Raw genomic sequence first — 12,526 nt, 5'->3', positions numbered from 1 at the left:
CAGTTCAGTCCAGAAGAGAGTTATTCAGGAGTCTGGTGACAGCGGGGAAGAAGCTGTTTTTGATCTGTTAGTGCGTGTTCTCAGACTTTTGTATCTCACTGCCCAATAGAAGAGGTTGGAAAAGAGAATAACCCGGGTGGGAGAGGTCTTTGATTATGCTGCCCGCTTTCCCAAGGCAGCGGGAGGTGTAGACAGAGTCAATGGATGGGAGGCGGGTTCGCGTGATGGACTGGGGTGTGTTCACGACTCTCTCTAGTTTCTAATGGTCTTACCCCGAGCAGTTGCCATACCAGGCTGTGGAGGAGCAGCAGAGGAGGAGCAGACCAGGGGCCTCCAAAGGGGACAATTCAGGAAGGGAAACTCACTCCACCACCCAACAGACCCTCCGCCCAAGCCAATAAACAGAGTTACTCCTGCCCTGACCGATCAAGTGACCACTGCCACTCCCAGGCAGCCAAGAGAGTATTGAAGAAGACAAGTGGAACAAGGATTAACTGACCACACCCAGTTCTTCGTGCTCACTAGTCCCCTTGGTTCTCTCGTGTTTTTGGGACGATTTCTGTATCTTCCTCCGTGAAGACAGATACGCATGGTTTAGTTTCTCTGACATTTCCTTACTCCCCATTATAAACACTCCTGTCTCTGCCTGGAATGGACCCACATTGGTCTTTGCTAATCTTTTTCTTTTCACGTTCTCAAAGGAGCTTTTCAAGTCGGCATTTATGTTTCTCGTCAGTTTGATCCTATATTCTATTTTCTCTTTATCAGTTTCTTGGTCCTCCTTTGCTGAATTCTAAATCAATCACCAATCCACAGGCGTACGGTTATTTTGGCCTCTTTATGAGCCTCTTCCTTTGATCTAATGGAATCTTTAAATTTTCTCGTTAGCCACAGTTGCATCACTTTTCCTGTGGCTGTTTGTTCCTTAAAGGAGTCTACATTTGATGTCAACATGTAATAATACTTTAAAAATTAGTGATTGCCTGTCTATTGTCATACCTTTTGTTGTAATGTCCCAATCTACCACAGCACAACTTGCCTTTCAAATCTCGACAGTTTTCTTTGTGAAAAACACGTGGATAAATTAAACAAAGGAACCATGTAACCACCATAGCCCATCTTCATGGCAACGTGGCATGCTTTCAGAGGTTCCAAACAGAAATGGGAACTAAATATCTTCCAACCACTGTTGCTATATTTACTTGCTATAAATATGGCAGCTAATAAGGTTGCCCTTCTTAATCTAGATATGAATAGGATATGCTTTCAGAGTCGCCAGGTATCAAATGATACCGCCACAAGGTTCAACCGGATATCGATCAACGACCCAAACAACCAGTTAGTTCGTTCAAGATCAATAATACTTTATTTCCACACAAGATTAACTTACACCTGCAACATAAACACAAGCTAAATTACACCTATCACTATGACAACCTGTACTTAACTTCAGGCACCCGGCTTAGGTCAGAGGAACAGTGGCCTTTGTTCGAATCTGGATCTGCTGGGTCTGGAGAAGTAACTGTGGTTCAGCTCGGCTCATCTGTCTGGTAGCGAGCGTTGAACTTGAACTTGCTTCTGGTCGTGGTGCTGCAGATGGAGTCAGCCATTGCCGGAGCGCCAGGTCCAAAAGAGACCGAACACATGGCAGTGTCTCTCTTTATCCTGGGGGGGTTTCGCACTCTTTTGGGCGGTCCTTAGGTTTGGACCCAATAATTCGGCAGACTTCGATCACTGTATTCGATTGGAGCCAATAAAGGGGCGGGTGCCTTGATGGCTGGGCGGGTCCTGAGCGGTCATTGACCGTGGCTGTTTATGCTTCCTGAGTAAAGGGAGTGGCGCCGATGTGTCTGGAATTGTATCGGATACCCGAGTACCAGTTCCTTTGTCTTAGGGAAATGGGTCATTAGCATGCAAATCGGCTGGGGGTTTCGATCCCGTCTGCTTCTGTTCACAAATATACATTTAGGCTCTGAGCCTGCCTGAATCTTACATTGGCTATATTTCCCTTGAGGCTTTGCAAATGTCCATGTTTCTTTGTAAATGGCCATCCCAGATGGCTACACCACCAAACACCCTTTCGCTCTGTGATCCTCGTGAAAGTTGAAGCCAGGAATTCACAACATGGCTCAATGATCATCAGCCCACTGGAGGCAAATTTGTGAGACCAACCAGTCCAGCAGGAAGAAACCCTCCGCTCATCCCTATTGATCAACTGACAGAATTAACAAAATGCAGTCCTGGATGCAATTGAGAGCAGAACAGTGGAATCCAACCCCCGTAATCAGTTGTGAACTTGGTGTGTGAGCATGTGCGATGAAACACAAAATCCTCCCACGCTGAGGGCAGGTGAACGGCCTCTCCCCAGTGAGAACTCAGCGGTGTCTCCGTAGTTGGGATGGATCACTGAATATCTCACCTACTCAGAGCAGGTGAACGGCCTCTCCCCAGTGTGAACTCGCTGGTGTGTCCGCAGGGTGGGTAACCGAGAGAATCCCTTCCCACACTGAGAGCAGGTGAATGGCCTCTCCCCAGTGTGAACTCGCTGGTGGCTCCGCAGGTGGGATAACTGAGTGAAGCCCTTCCCACACTGAGAGCAGGTGAACGGCTTCTCCCCAGTGTGAACTCGCTCATGTCTCTGCAGGCTGGATAACTGAGTGAATCCCTTCCCACACTGAGAGCAGGTGAACGGCCTCTCCCCAGTGTGAACGCGCTGGTGAGTCTGCAGAATGGATAACCAAGTGAATCTCTTCCCACACTGAGAGCAGATGAACGGCCTCTCCCCAGTGTGAACTCGCTGGTGTCTCTGCAGGTCAGAGAATTGAGTGAATCCTTTTCCACACTGAGAGCAGGTGAATGGCCTTTCCCCAGTGTGAATGCGCCGATGAATTTCCATCACAGATGGTGCTGTGAATCCCTTCCCACAGTCCTCACATTTCCATGGTTTCTCCATGTTTTGGGTCCCCTTGTGTCTGTCCAGTTCGGACAATCAGTTGAGGCGTCGTCCACACACAAAACACGTGTAGGGTCTCTTCCCGCTGTGGATTGTGCAATGTTTTTTCAGGCTGTGTAACTGGTTAAAGCTCTTTCCACAGTCAGTGCTCTGGAACACTCTCACTCGTGTGTTTTTCCAGTCTCTTGGAAAAATGTTTGCCTCATCTGTCAACTTCAAAATGTTTTGAAGTTGACAGATGAGGCAAACATTTCTCCTTTAGATTCGAAGGCCAATGATATTCAGGTTCCAAGGAATTGAGGGACTGTCAGATCCAGACGACATGTATTAGGTTTCTGTCTGTAATTTGTCCTCTTCGAATCTCCTGTTAAAACAATTTACAAAAGACATCACTGTCAGTACAGGATAGAAATTCAGAACAAACAATTCTAGTTTCTCTGGAACTTTCTTTTCTCTTGCATTCCACAACATCTGTAAATATCCATCCCACACACTCTCCCTCAATTCACTGTATCTAATATTCACCCACCCAATTCTCCTGAAGGTGCTGATTCAGGCTGATTGACAGATCCATGCTCACTGCTTCCTGTCCTGGACACAGGGACCATAACACATCGGAGCTGCAGTCAGCCATTCGAACCTGCTCAACCATTCAATGAGAGCATTGTCCGATCTACCTCAGCACCATTTTCCAACACTATCCCCCATATCCCTCGATAACTTCACCCCCTTGAAACGTTAGCAATCTCAGTCTTGAAAATACTTGATGACCGAGGTTCCACAGTCCTCTGGGGTAGAGAATTCCAAATGCTGACAGGGGGAGTGAGGGGAAGCTGTGTTTGGTGGTGGAATCTTGCTGGAGTTGGCAGAACTGGCGGAGGATGATTTCTTCAATGCGGAGGCTGGTGGGGTGAAAAGTGAGGACAGTGGGGATTCTATCCTGGTTCTGGGAGAGAGGAGTGAGGGGTAGGGCAGAGGTGTGGGAGATGGGTCGGACACGGTTGAGAGCCCCGTTGACCACAGTGGGTGGGAAGCCACGGTTAAGGAAGAATGAAGACATGTCAGCAGCACTGTTTTGGAAAGTGGCATCATCGGAACAGATGTGACGGAGGTGTAGGAACTGAGGGAATGGGTTGGAGCCCTTACAGGACGTGGGGTGTGAAGTGCTGGAGTCGACGTAGCCGTGGGAGTCGGTAGGTTTGTAATGGATATTAGTGGACAGTCTATCTCAGAAATTGAAACAGAAAGGTCAAGGAAGGAAAGGGAAGTGTTGGAGACAGACCATGTGGAGGTGATAGAGGGGTGCAAACCGAAGCAAAATGAATATATTTTTCCAGGCTTTGCAGAACACCTTCAGTCCATCCGCAAGCAGTTCCCAGACCTTCCTGCCGCTTGCCATTTCAACTCACTGCCCTGCTCTCAGTCCACATGTCCGTCCTTGGCCTGCTGCAATGTTCAGGTGAAGCCCAGCGCAAACTGGAGGAACAGCACCTCATCTTCCGATTAGGCATGTTACACCCTTCTGGACTTAACATTGAGTTCAACAACCTCAGACTCTCCACCACCTTTACCCCATTTTTATCTATCAATTTATTTTTGTTTTTATTTCTTCCATTGATCGTTTTTTCCCTCCCCATTATTCTCCTCCCCTCCCCCATTCAAATTATTTCAAGTTGCCCTTTACACACTGCTCACCTTTATTCTGCCATTCACACATTCTAACCTTTTTATGTACCACTATCAGCCCTTCTTAGCCTTAATTACCACCCTTTGCATTCCTTTTATCTTCTGTTCTCGACATCTTTGTCTGTATCTCCACCTATTGCTGGCCCTATTCCAGCCCCACCGCTCCATTCCACCCCTCCCCCAATACAGTACAAATCTGACCCCATTTCCAGTTCTCTCTAACTGTCACAAAGCGTCATGCAGACTCGAAACATTAGTTCCCTTTTCTCTCCACAGATGCTGTCAGACCTTCTGAGATTGTCCAGTATTTTATGTTTTTGTTTAAGATTCCAGCATCCACAGTAATTTGTTTTCATAATAATATATCTAATCTGTACCATGTAAAACCACTAGACATATCTCTGTCCGACATTTATTTACTGTCCCTTTAAATTTTAGCCAACTCTAATAATAATAATCTTTATTGTCACAAGTAGGCTTACATTAACACTGCAATGAAATTATTGTGAAAAGCCCTGAGTCGCCACATTCCGGCGTCTGTTATAGAATTTACAGTGCAGAAGGAGGCCATTCGGCCCATCGAGTCTGCACCAGCTCTTGGAAAGAGCACCCTACCCAAGGCCACACCTCCACCCTATCCCCATAACCCAGTAACCCCACCCAACACTAAGGGCAATTTTGGACACGAAGGACAATTTAGCATTACCAATCCACCTAACTTGCACATCGTCGGATTGTGGGAGGAAACCGGAGCACCCGGAGGAAACCAATGCATACATGGGAGAACGTGCAGACTCTGCACAGACAGTGACCCAAGCCGGGAATCGAACCTGGGACCCTGGAGCTGTGAAGCAATTGTGCCAACCACTATGCTACCATGCTGTTCGGGTACACAGAGGGAAAATTCAGAATGTCCAAATTACCAGACAGTACGTCTTTCGGGACTTGTGGGAGGAAACCGGAGCACCTGCAGGAAACCCGCATTGACACAGGGAGAACTTTGGGGAAACCAACCCTTTTAATTGTTAACATTAGGAAAGAAACCACCCTTTTAGCCAAACAAATAAATGTGTCAAGCTGAGGGAGCAAAAGATGTCAATGTCTTTGAGAGAGAGAGAGAGAGAGAGAGAGAGACCTGGGCCAAGCTTTGCAGAGTCTGCACCCTCCCCGGATTCACTTCCTTTCCCTTCTGTTGCTGCAAGTGACCAATTGAAGGTCAGAATGAGAAAATAAATGGAAAGGGGGAGAAAAGAAAGTGTTTTACTCACAGATGTTGGAGACAGGAAGAGGTTTCAGCCCGTGTCATGGTCAATCATCATTAACACAACATCTGCCTTCTGATTGGCTGGAAGACCATAGTCCTTCCGGTCCTCCCACTTTCCCATTGGACAACACCTTAGCAGGAAGGTCAGAGGGCGGGCTTTCCTCCACACATGCGCAGCTTCCCCTCACCCTTGGACATGCGCAGTACCTGATCACCCGCCCGTGCGGCGGATAGAGCGGGTTCCCCAGCGCGGGGGATTGTGGGAGCTACGGCCGACACTGTCCAAACTCCTGGGATGACAAGTGGAGGAGGCTTGGGCGGTTGTGTGCGAGCTTGGTGTCCGCCGCTGGGCCGATTCGAAAGGCAGGCCGCCTCTGGGAGCTTCCTGGATGGGGTGGAACAGCAACTCGGTGCCCATCGCTCCTGGTCCCCGAGGGAAGGGGAGAATACCGGCTTCGGAGTACTGCAACCAGTCGTGTTTCAAGTCAGCGGTCGAGCTGCGGAGACGCTGCTTCGGACTGCGAGGTTTACTGTCGACGGTTTTGAGTTTGCCCAATGGAGGACGAAGGAATGGAGGAAGGATGGCAGCTGGATAGGCTGCTGGAAGCGGCGGGTCGGGACCGGGAGTGGATGCCCGACGGGCGGCCCGCGGCCTGCAGCCCGGGGTGGGTTGCTGCCGTTCCTGGGGTCTCCGAGGGTTCGGTCCCCTTGGACGCCCTGTGGGCGGTTGGGACTTTCTCTGGGACTTTCTTCCCCATTGTCGACTGTTGCCAACATTGGAGCGACTCTGGCCGCTGCCATTGGAGGACTTTGAGGACATGTTGTTCCTTGTGAAATTTCGGCTGGAGCGCCGGGGTCATGATGTGGAACGTGTAAATTGATGGATTCTTTTTTATGGACTTTTCTATGTGTACTAAGGGATTTGTTTTCTTGTTTTCTTTGTTTTTCGTTTTCTTTGTCAGCCTAGGACATACAACTCATTTTGGTTTACTCTGAAATGTTATTTAGTATTGGTGGTGGAATGCTAATTGGTGGGAAACTGCTCTCCCTCCGAATGGTCCCGTGCCTACGGGCGGGGTCCAGGAGGGGGGAACCCTCTCTCCTCCGCCACGCCCGGGTCTGGCTCTCCGGTGGTCTGTGCTCTTCGCGAGGAGGGGCCTTTCCTCTGGAGTGTCGGCTGCAGGGCAGGGTGGACGGGGGTGGGTGAGCGGGAATTAGTGTTCAGTGATTGATTCTATCCTGTTAAATATTTTCTGGGGTGAATTGAGGCCTGGTGCCTGGTGATTGGGTTTGATATGACACTGTTAAAATGTATCGAGGCCCTGTGGGTAATATTTGTTTCCAAAGCGGCCGTATTGTATCGGGGCCTTGTGCCTCGCGACTGCTTGTCTTGTGTTTAGAGGTCGTCACCTTGAAATGTACTTGTGTTTTGTGGATTTTATTTGTGGATTTTGTTTCATCTCTTTTGGAGTGGTCGTATGGTTCCGAGGCCTTGTGCCTCGCGACTGCTTGTTTTATGTGTTTAGAGGCCGTTACCTCGAAATGTACTCGTGTCTTGTGGTTTTTTGTTCCTTTTTTCTTTGGAATGGTCGTTGGGTTTCGAGGCCTTGTGCCTCACGACTGTTCGTGTTATGTGACTGTTTGATTGTTACTTGAACTATGCGTAGGGCCTGTGCCTTGCGGCTGGTTGTGATAAGTGACTGGTTAATTGGTATCTGGAAACGTATTTCGGCCCTGTGCCTTGCAGCTGTTTGTGTTCAATGACTGTTACAACGTTATTGTGAAATGTAATTGGGCCTTGTCTTGCAGCTGTTTTGTGTTAAGTGACTGTTTAATCGTCAATTTGAAGTGTGTTTAATCGTCAATTTGAAGTGTAATGAGGCCTGGAGCCTTGTAAATTGGTTTCTGTAATAATTGTGACGACAATAAAAGAGTTACTCACAGATGTTGGAGACAGGATGAGGTTTTACCTTCACTTCCCCTGTGACATCACAATGGAGCCCTCCCTGAATCAGCCAATAGGAATTACTCTATTCCGCGGAGTCGTCACTGGGTTCCAGTGCGCGGACGCGGGAGCCCCGCCCGTTCAACCCCTTCCCTCCACACCTCCTCGAGACAAGTTTCCAGGCAACCGGCTGACGGCTCCGACCAGAGCTGGAAGCCGCTCGGTGATCTCCCCCCTGCCTGAGACTGCGCATGTCTAAAGGAGAGTGGAAGCTGCGCATATACAGAGGAGCTCACCTCCTGACCTTCCTGCTGAGGCATTGACCAATGGGAAGAGTTGCACTACCGGAAGGACTCTGGTCCTCCAGCCAATCAGAGCGCGGGGTTTGTGTGACTGAGCTTCACTCCGGCGGAAACTTCCTCCTGGGCCTTCATCAAACAAACCTCCAGACGCCGCTGGTTCTCCAGCATTCTGCACCTTTCATCAGCAGTGACAGAAATGATCACCCCCCCGGCCTGAGCTTTACACGTCTGGAGGGGGAAATACCAGGGGCCGAGTTAACGGAAGAGCTCAAACTCTTCCTGAAAATGTGCAGTGAATGAAGTATCTCTGATCAGGGAGGCATCAAACCTCCACTTTCTCGTCCTGGGGGTGAGCCCTCCAGCAGATCCTCCTGAAAAACCGGGGGGGATGGGCCGCATTTATGATGTTCCCTGTGGTGCAAGCGGACACCAGGCCGTCCTCGGCACGAAGAAGTCGGCGATTCTAGTCTGACATTGCCGTGGGACTGGAAAGAAGGTAAAATCTCCACCCCTCGGGTGCAAAGTTCCCCAAATATCCACATAACCCACCTCCTCACAAGCCGAGACCAACGCCCTAGCTTGCAGCGTGGGGGATTTCCTGGTAACCGGGAGCTTATCTACCAGAGGATATTTGTGGCCGTTGAAGTCACCAACCACAAAAGAGTTAGTCGAAGCTAACAGCAAAGTCCACAAACGCCTTCGAGTTGAACTCCGGGGAGTCATTCGGGCATCCATAAACATTCATTATTGAAACAACATCTCCATTCACCGAACTTCTAATGATCACATATCTATCTCCTTTGTCCTTGGTGCAGGTTTCAACCTTAAAAGGGATATTTTTATTAATAAGGATTGCTACACCCCTGCTACTTGATGACAAAGAGGCAAAGAAAATCCTTCCCAACCAATCCAGCCTCAATTTAAATTGTTCCTCATCATAGAATCCCTACAGTGCAGAAGGATGTCTTTCAGCCCACCAATTCTGCATCTGCCTTTGAAAGAGCACCCTACCTAGGCCCAAGCCTCCACCCGATCACTGTCACCCAGTAACCCTAGCTAACCTATTTGAACACTGAGGGGCTTTTTTGCATGGCCAATTCACCTAACCTGCACATCTTTGCCCTGTGTGAGGAAACCGGAGAACCCAGAGAAAACCCAGCTAGACACGAGGAGAAGGTGCAAACTCCACCCATGCAGTCACTCGAGGCCTGAATTGAACTTGTGTCCCTGGCGCTGTAAGGCACCTGCGCTCACCACTGTGCCACATTGCCGCACCAAATGAGTTTAAGCGAGATGAGTTTCCTGCAATAAAGCTATGCTCCCCGAACAGGCGCCGGAATGTGGCGACTAGGGGCTTTTCACAGTAACTTCATTTGAAGCCTACTTGTGACAATAAGCGATTTTTCATTCATTCATGTCGACTTTCTCCTTACGAAAGGAGAGGATCTTTTTCCTTCTGATAGGGTGATGGATGCCCCCCGTACTTTCCCTGAGAAAATTAGAAGATTAACTGTCGCCATTAGTTAGGCGACATAGAGAACAGGAACAGATCTTCATACCACAATCAGGCATATGCCATTACCCCCTCGTCCAACTCACTTTACACCAGAGGAACCAAAGTATCCCCAAACTGCTCCTTTCACAGATAAAAGCCCCGTCTGTACCAGAGTAGGATAAAGTCAACAACATATCAACCCTCCCATAATAACAAAAATACAAAAGAATCACGACCACAATAGATCCAAGGGGACTTTCCTCAATATGACTGAGGACCTGGAGGGTTAACCCCACTGCCAGACTATCGTTACCCTCGGGATACATCTACCATAACTGAGATAAGATAATATGAGTCCCTGTAACACTCGAGGGAGGAGAAGAAGACATTCAATTGGCCCTCACAGAATAACAACTCCCTTCAACAGGATAAAAGATAGCAAATTCAGACAACAACACCATGATAGGGAAAGAGTCCGGATTAGAGCCTGAGTTAGTCCGAGCTGCAAACCATCCCTCCAAATCCTTGCCCTTCATGGATTTAATGAAGGCCAAGGCAGTAGTCGGATTATCAAAAGACTTGACCCGAGTTGTCAGACTCAATTTTCAGGGTCTCAGGATAAAGCGACATAATTCACTCCCGCAGCCTTGCGTTCCCTTCAAACTTCATCGAAGCCTCGATGCTTCGTTTGTGTGGCTGCCGAAAAGTCCTGGAAGAAGGAAATCCTCACTCCCTCATGGAGCCGGGTCCATCCTCACCTTACCCGTCTTCAGGACCTTCTGCCGATCTTTCAAGCTGTGGAAGTGAAAGTTTACAGGCCTGGGATGAAAACTATCCCTCGGCCTCAAAGACAGGATCCGATGCCCTTTCTAATTTGAAACACCCAGGCTTCACATCCAGCTTGAGAAAATGTGGCAGCCGGTCCTCGAAGAACCTAATCGGAACCTTACCCTCCACACCTTCTGGCAGGCCGACAACTCGGATGTTTTTTCTCTGACCCTCGGTTCTCCAAGACCTCCAGGGGAAGCACGGTAGCATAGTGGTTAGCACAATTGCTTCACAGCTCCAGGATCCCAAGTTCAATTCCCGGCTTGAGTCACTGTGCGGAGTCTGCACGTTCTCCCCTTGTGTGCGTGGGTTTCCTCCGGGTGCTCCGGTTTCCTCCCACAGTCCAAAGATGCGCAGGTTAGGTGGATTGGCCATGCTAAATTGCCTTTAGTGTCCAAAATTGCCCTTTGTGTCGGATGGGGTTACTGGGTTATGGGGCTTGGGTGGAGGTGTGGGCTTGGATAGGGTGCTCTTTCCAAGAGCCGGTGCAGACTTGATGGGCCGAATGGCCTCGTTCTGCACTGTAAATTCAATGATCTATGACCTCCCCCACTCCACTCAGCCGGTTCTCCAAGGATTTAAATCTTGCCTCCCCCGAGGAGGCATCTTGCTCAACATTCAGGAATCTCTCCTTGGGATCGTCGATCCTTACCTTGGTGTTTTACAGCTTGGCCTCATAAGGTCACAGATATTGAGTCAGCACAGTCAGCCTCTGGTCAGTAACACGGATAAATTTGCTGACATAGATCGGCCAATGATCCAACAAAATAGACAAGCAGGCTCGATGGGCCGAATGGGTGACTACAGGTCCGATTAGTTATGATCTCTGTGACCAGGACAGGAAGCAGTGAGCATGGATCTGTCAATCAGCCTGAACCAGCACCTTCAGGAGAATTGGGAGGGTGAATATTAGATAATGTTAGAATATTAGAGTGAGAATGGAGGGAGAGTGTGTGGGATGGAGATTTACAGCTTTTGGGGAATGAGAGAGGAAAGAATGTTCTCTAGGAACTAGAATTGTCTGTTCTGAATTTCTATTCTGTACTGACAATGATGTCTTTTGTAAATTGTTTTGCAGGATATTAGAAGAGGAGGAATTACAGACAGAACTCTCAAACTTTACGTCTCAATCTGACTGAGTCTTTCAATTCGTTGGAACTGAGTTTCACCGGAGTTTAAATCTAGAAGGAGAAATATTTGTCTGTTCTGTCGGCTTCAAATTATTTTAAACATCAGTGTGACTGGAAAAGCACCAAGACACACACACCCGAGTGAGAGTGTTTCAGGGCACTGACTGGAAAGAGCTTTAACCAGTTACACAGCCAGAAAAAACATCACACCATTCACAGCGGGGAGAGACCGTACACATGTTCTGTGTGGACGAGGCTTGAAGTAAAAGACTCACCACTATTCTTAGAATTCCCCCTATACCAAAAAGGGACAATAAGACATTCTAAATGGTGAACAGGGATTCTCACTCCCTGACTCCTATGCAGACTTAGGTGGGTGCTATTCAGGTCAAACTGTATTTTCAAGTTATCCCCCGGTATAACCCATATCTTCATCGGAGAATTTTATCTACTTACCACTTTGTAGCATCGATCCTGGATCCCGCGTTGCTAAGTAAGTAAAGTAGACTTTGTAATAACCACTGTTTCAGGTTAACACTTTTCAGTTATTTTATATATTTTTTCTTTTAAAAGATGCAATCACTGTATTTACAGAAAAGTAAAAAGATCTTGCTTCTGGATTCTCCTGGTTGGTTGAAAAGACCTTCAGGTCCACCTTGACAATCTCTCTTCTTTAGCTTTTGATCTTCCTCAGATGGATTAGCTGTTCCGCTCGGTTGCTATGCTCTATCCTTCCCATGGCCGAGCTATGAGAGCTGATTCTCTCTTCTTTAGCTGTTGGTCTTCCTCAGATGGATTCGCTGTTCTGCTCGGTTGCTATGTTCTATTCTTTCCATGACCGAGCTATGAGAGCTGGCTCTGCTGGCTATCCCCGTTTTTAGGGTTTATATTCTCTTCCAGCAGTTATTAAGTTGATATGACAT

General features: G+C 48.2%; 1 protein-coding gene across 1 annotated transcript in view; it reads right to left on the bottom strand.

Annotated features, from left to right (window-relative positions):
• Positions 1–1,343: 1,343 nt before the first annotated feature.
• LOC140417962 (uncharacterized) overlaps positions 1,344–12,526 on the bottom strand; it is a gene marked incomplete at its 5' end in the record, with an annotated part of 142,429 nt that continues 131,246 nt past the window's right edge. The window contains one exon of the mRNA XM_072501394.1: positions 1,344–2,986. Within this exon, the coding sequence (XP_072357495.1) occupies positions 2,420–2,986 (567 nt within the window). The remainder of the gene's footprint in view (positions 2,987–12,526) is intronic.

This window comes from Scyliorhinus torazame, chromosome 5 (assembly GCF_047496885.1).
Source record: "Scyliorhinus torazame isolate Kashiwa2021f chromosome 5, sScyTor2.1, whole genome shotgun sequence".
Classification (NCBI taxonomy): Eukaryota; Metazoa; Chordata; class Chondrichthyes; order Carcharhiniformes; family Scyliorhinidae; genus Scyliorhinus; species Scyliorhinus torazame.
The sequence above is the reverse complement of the archived record's forward strand: the minus strand, read 5'-3'. Positions and strand labels throughout refer to the sequence as shown.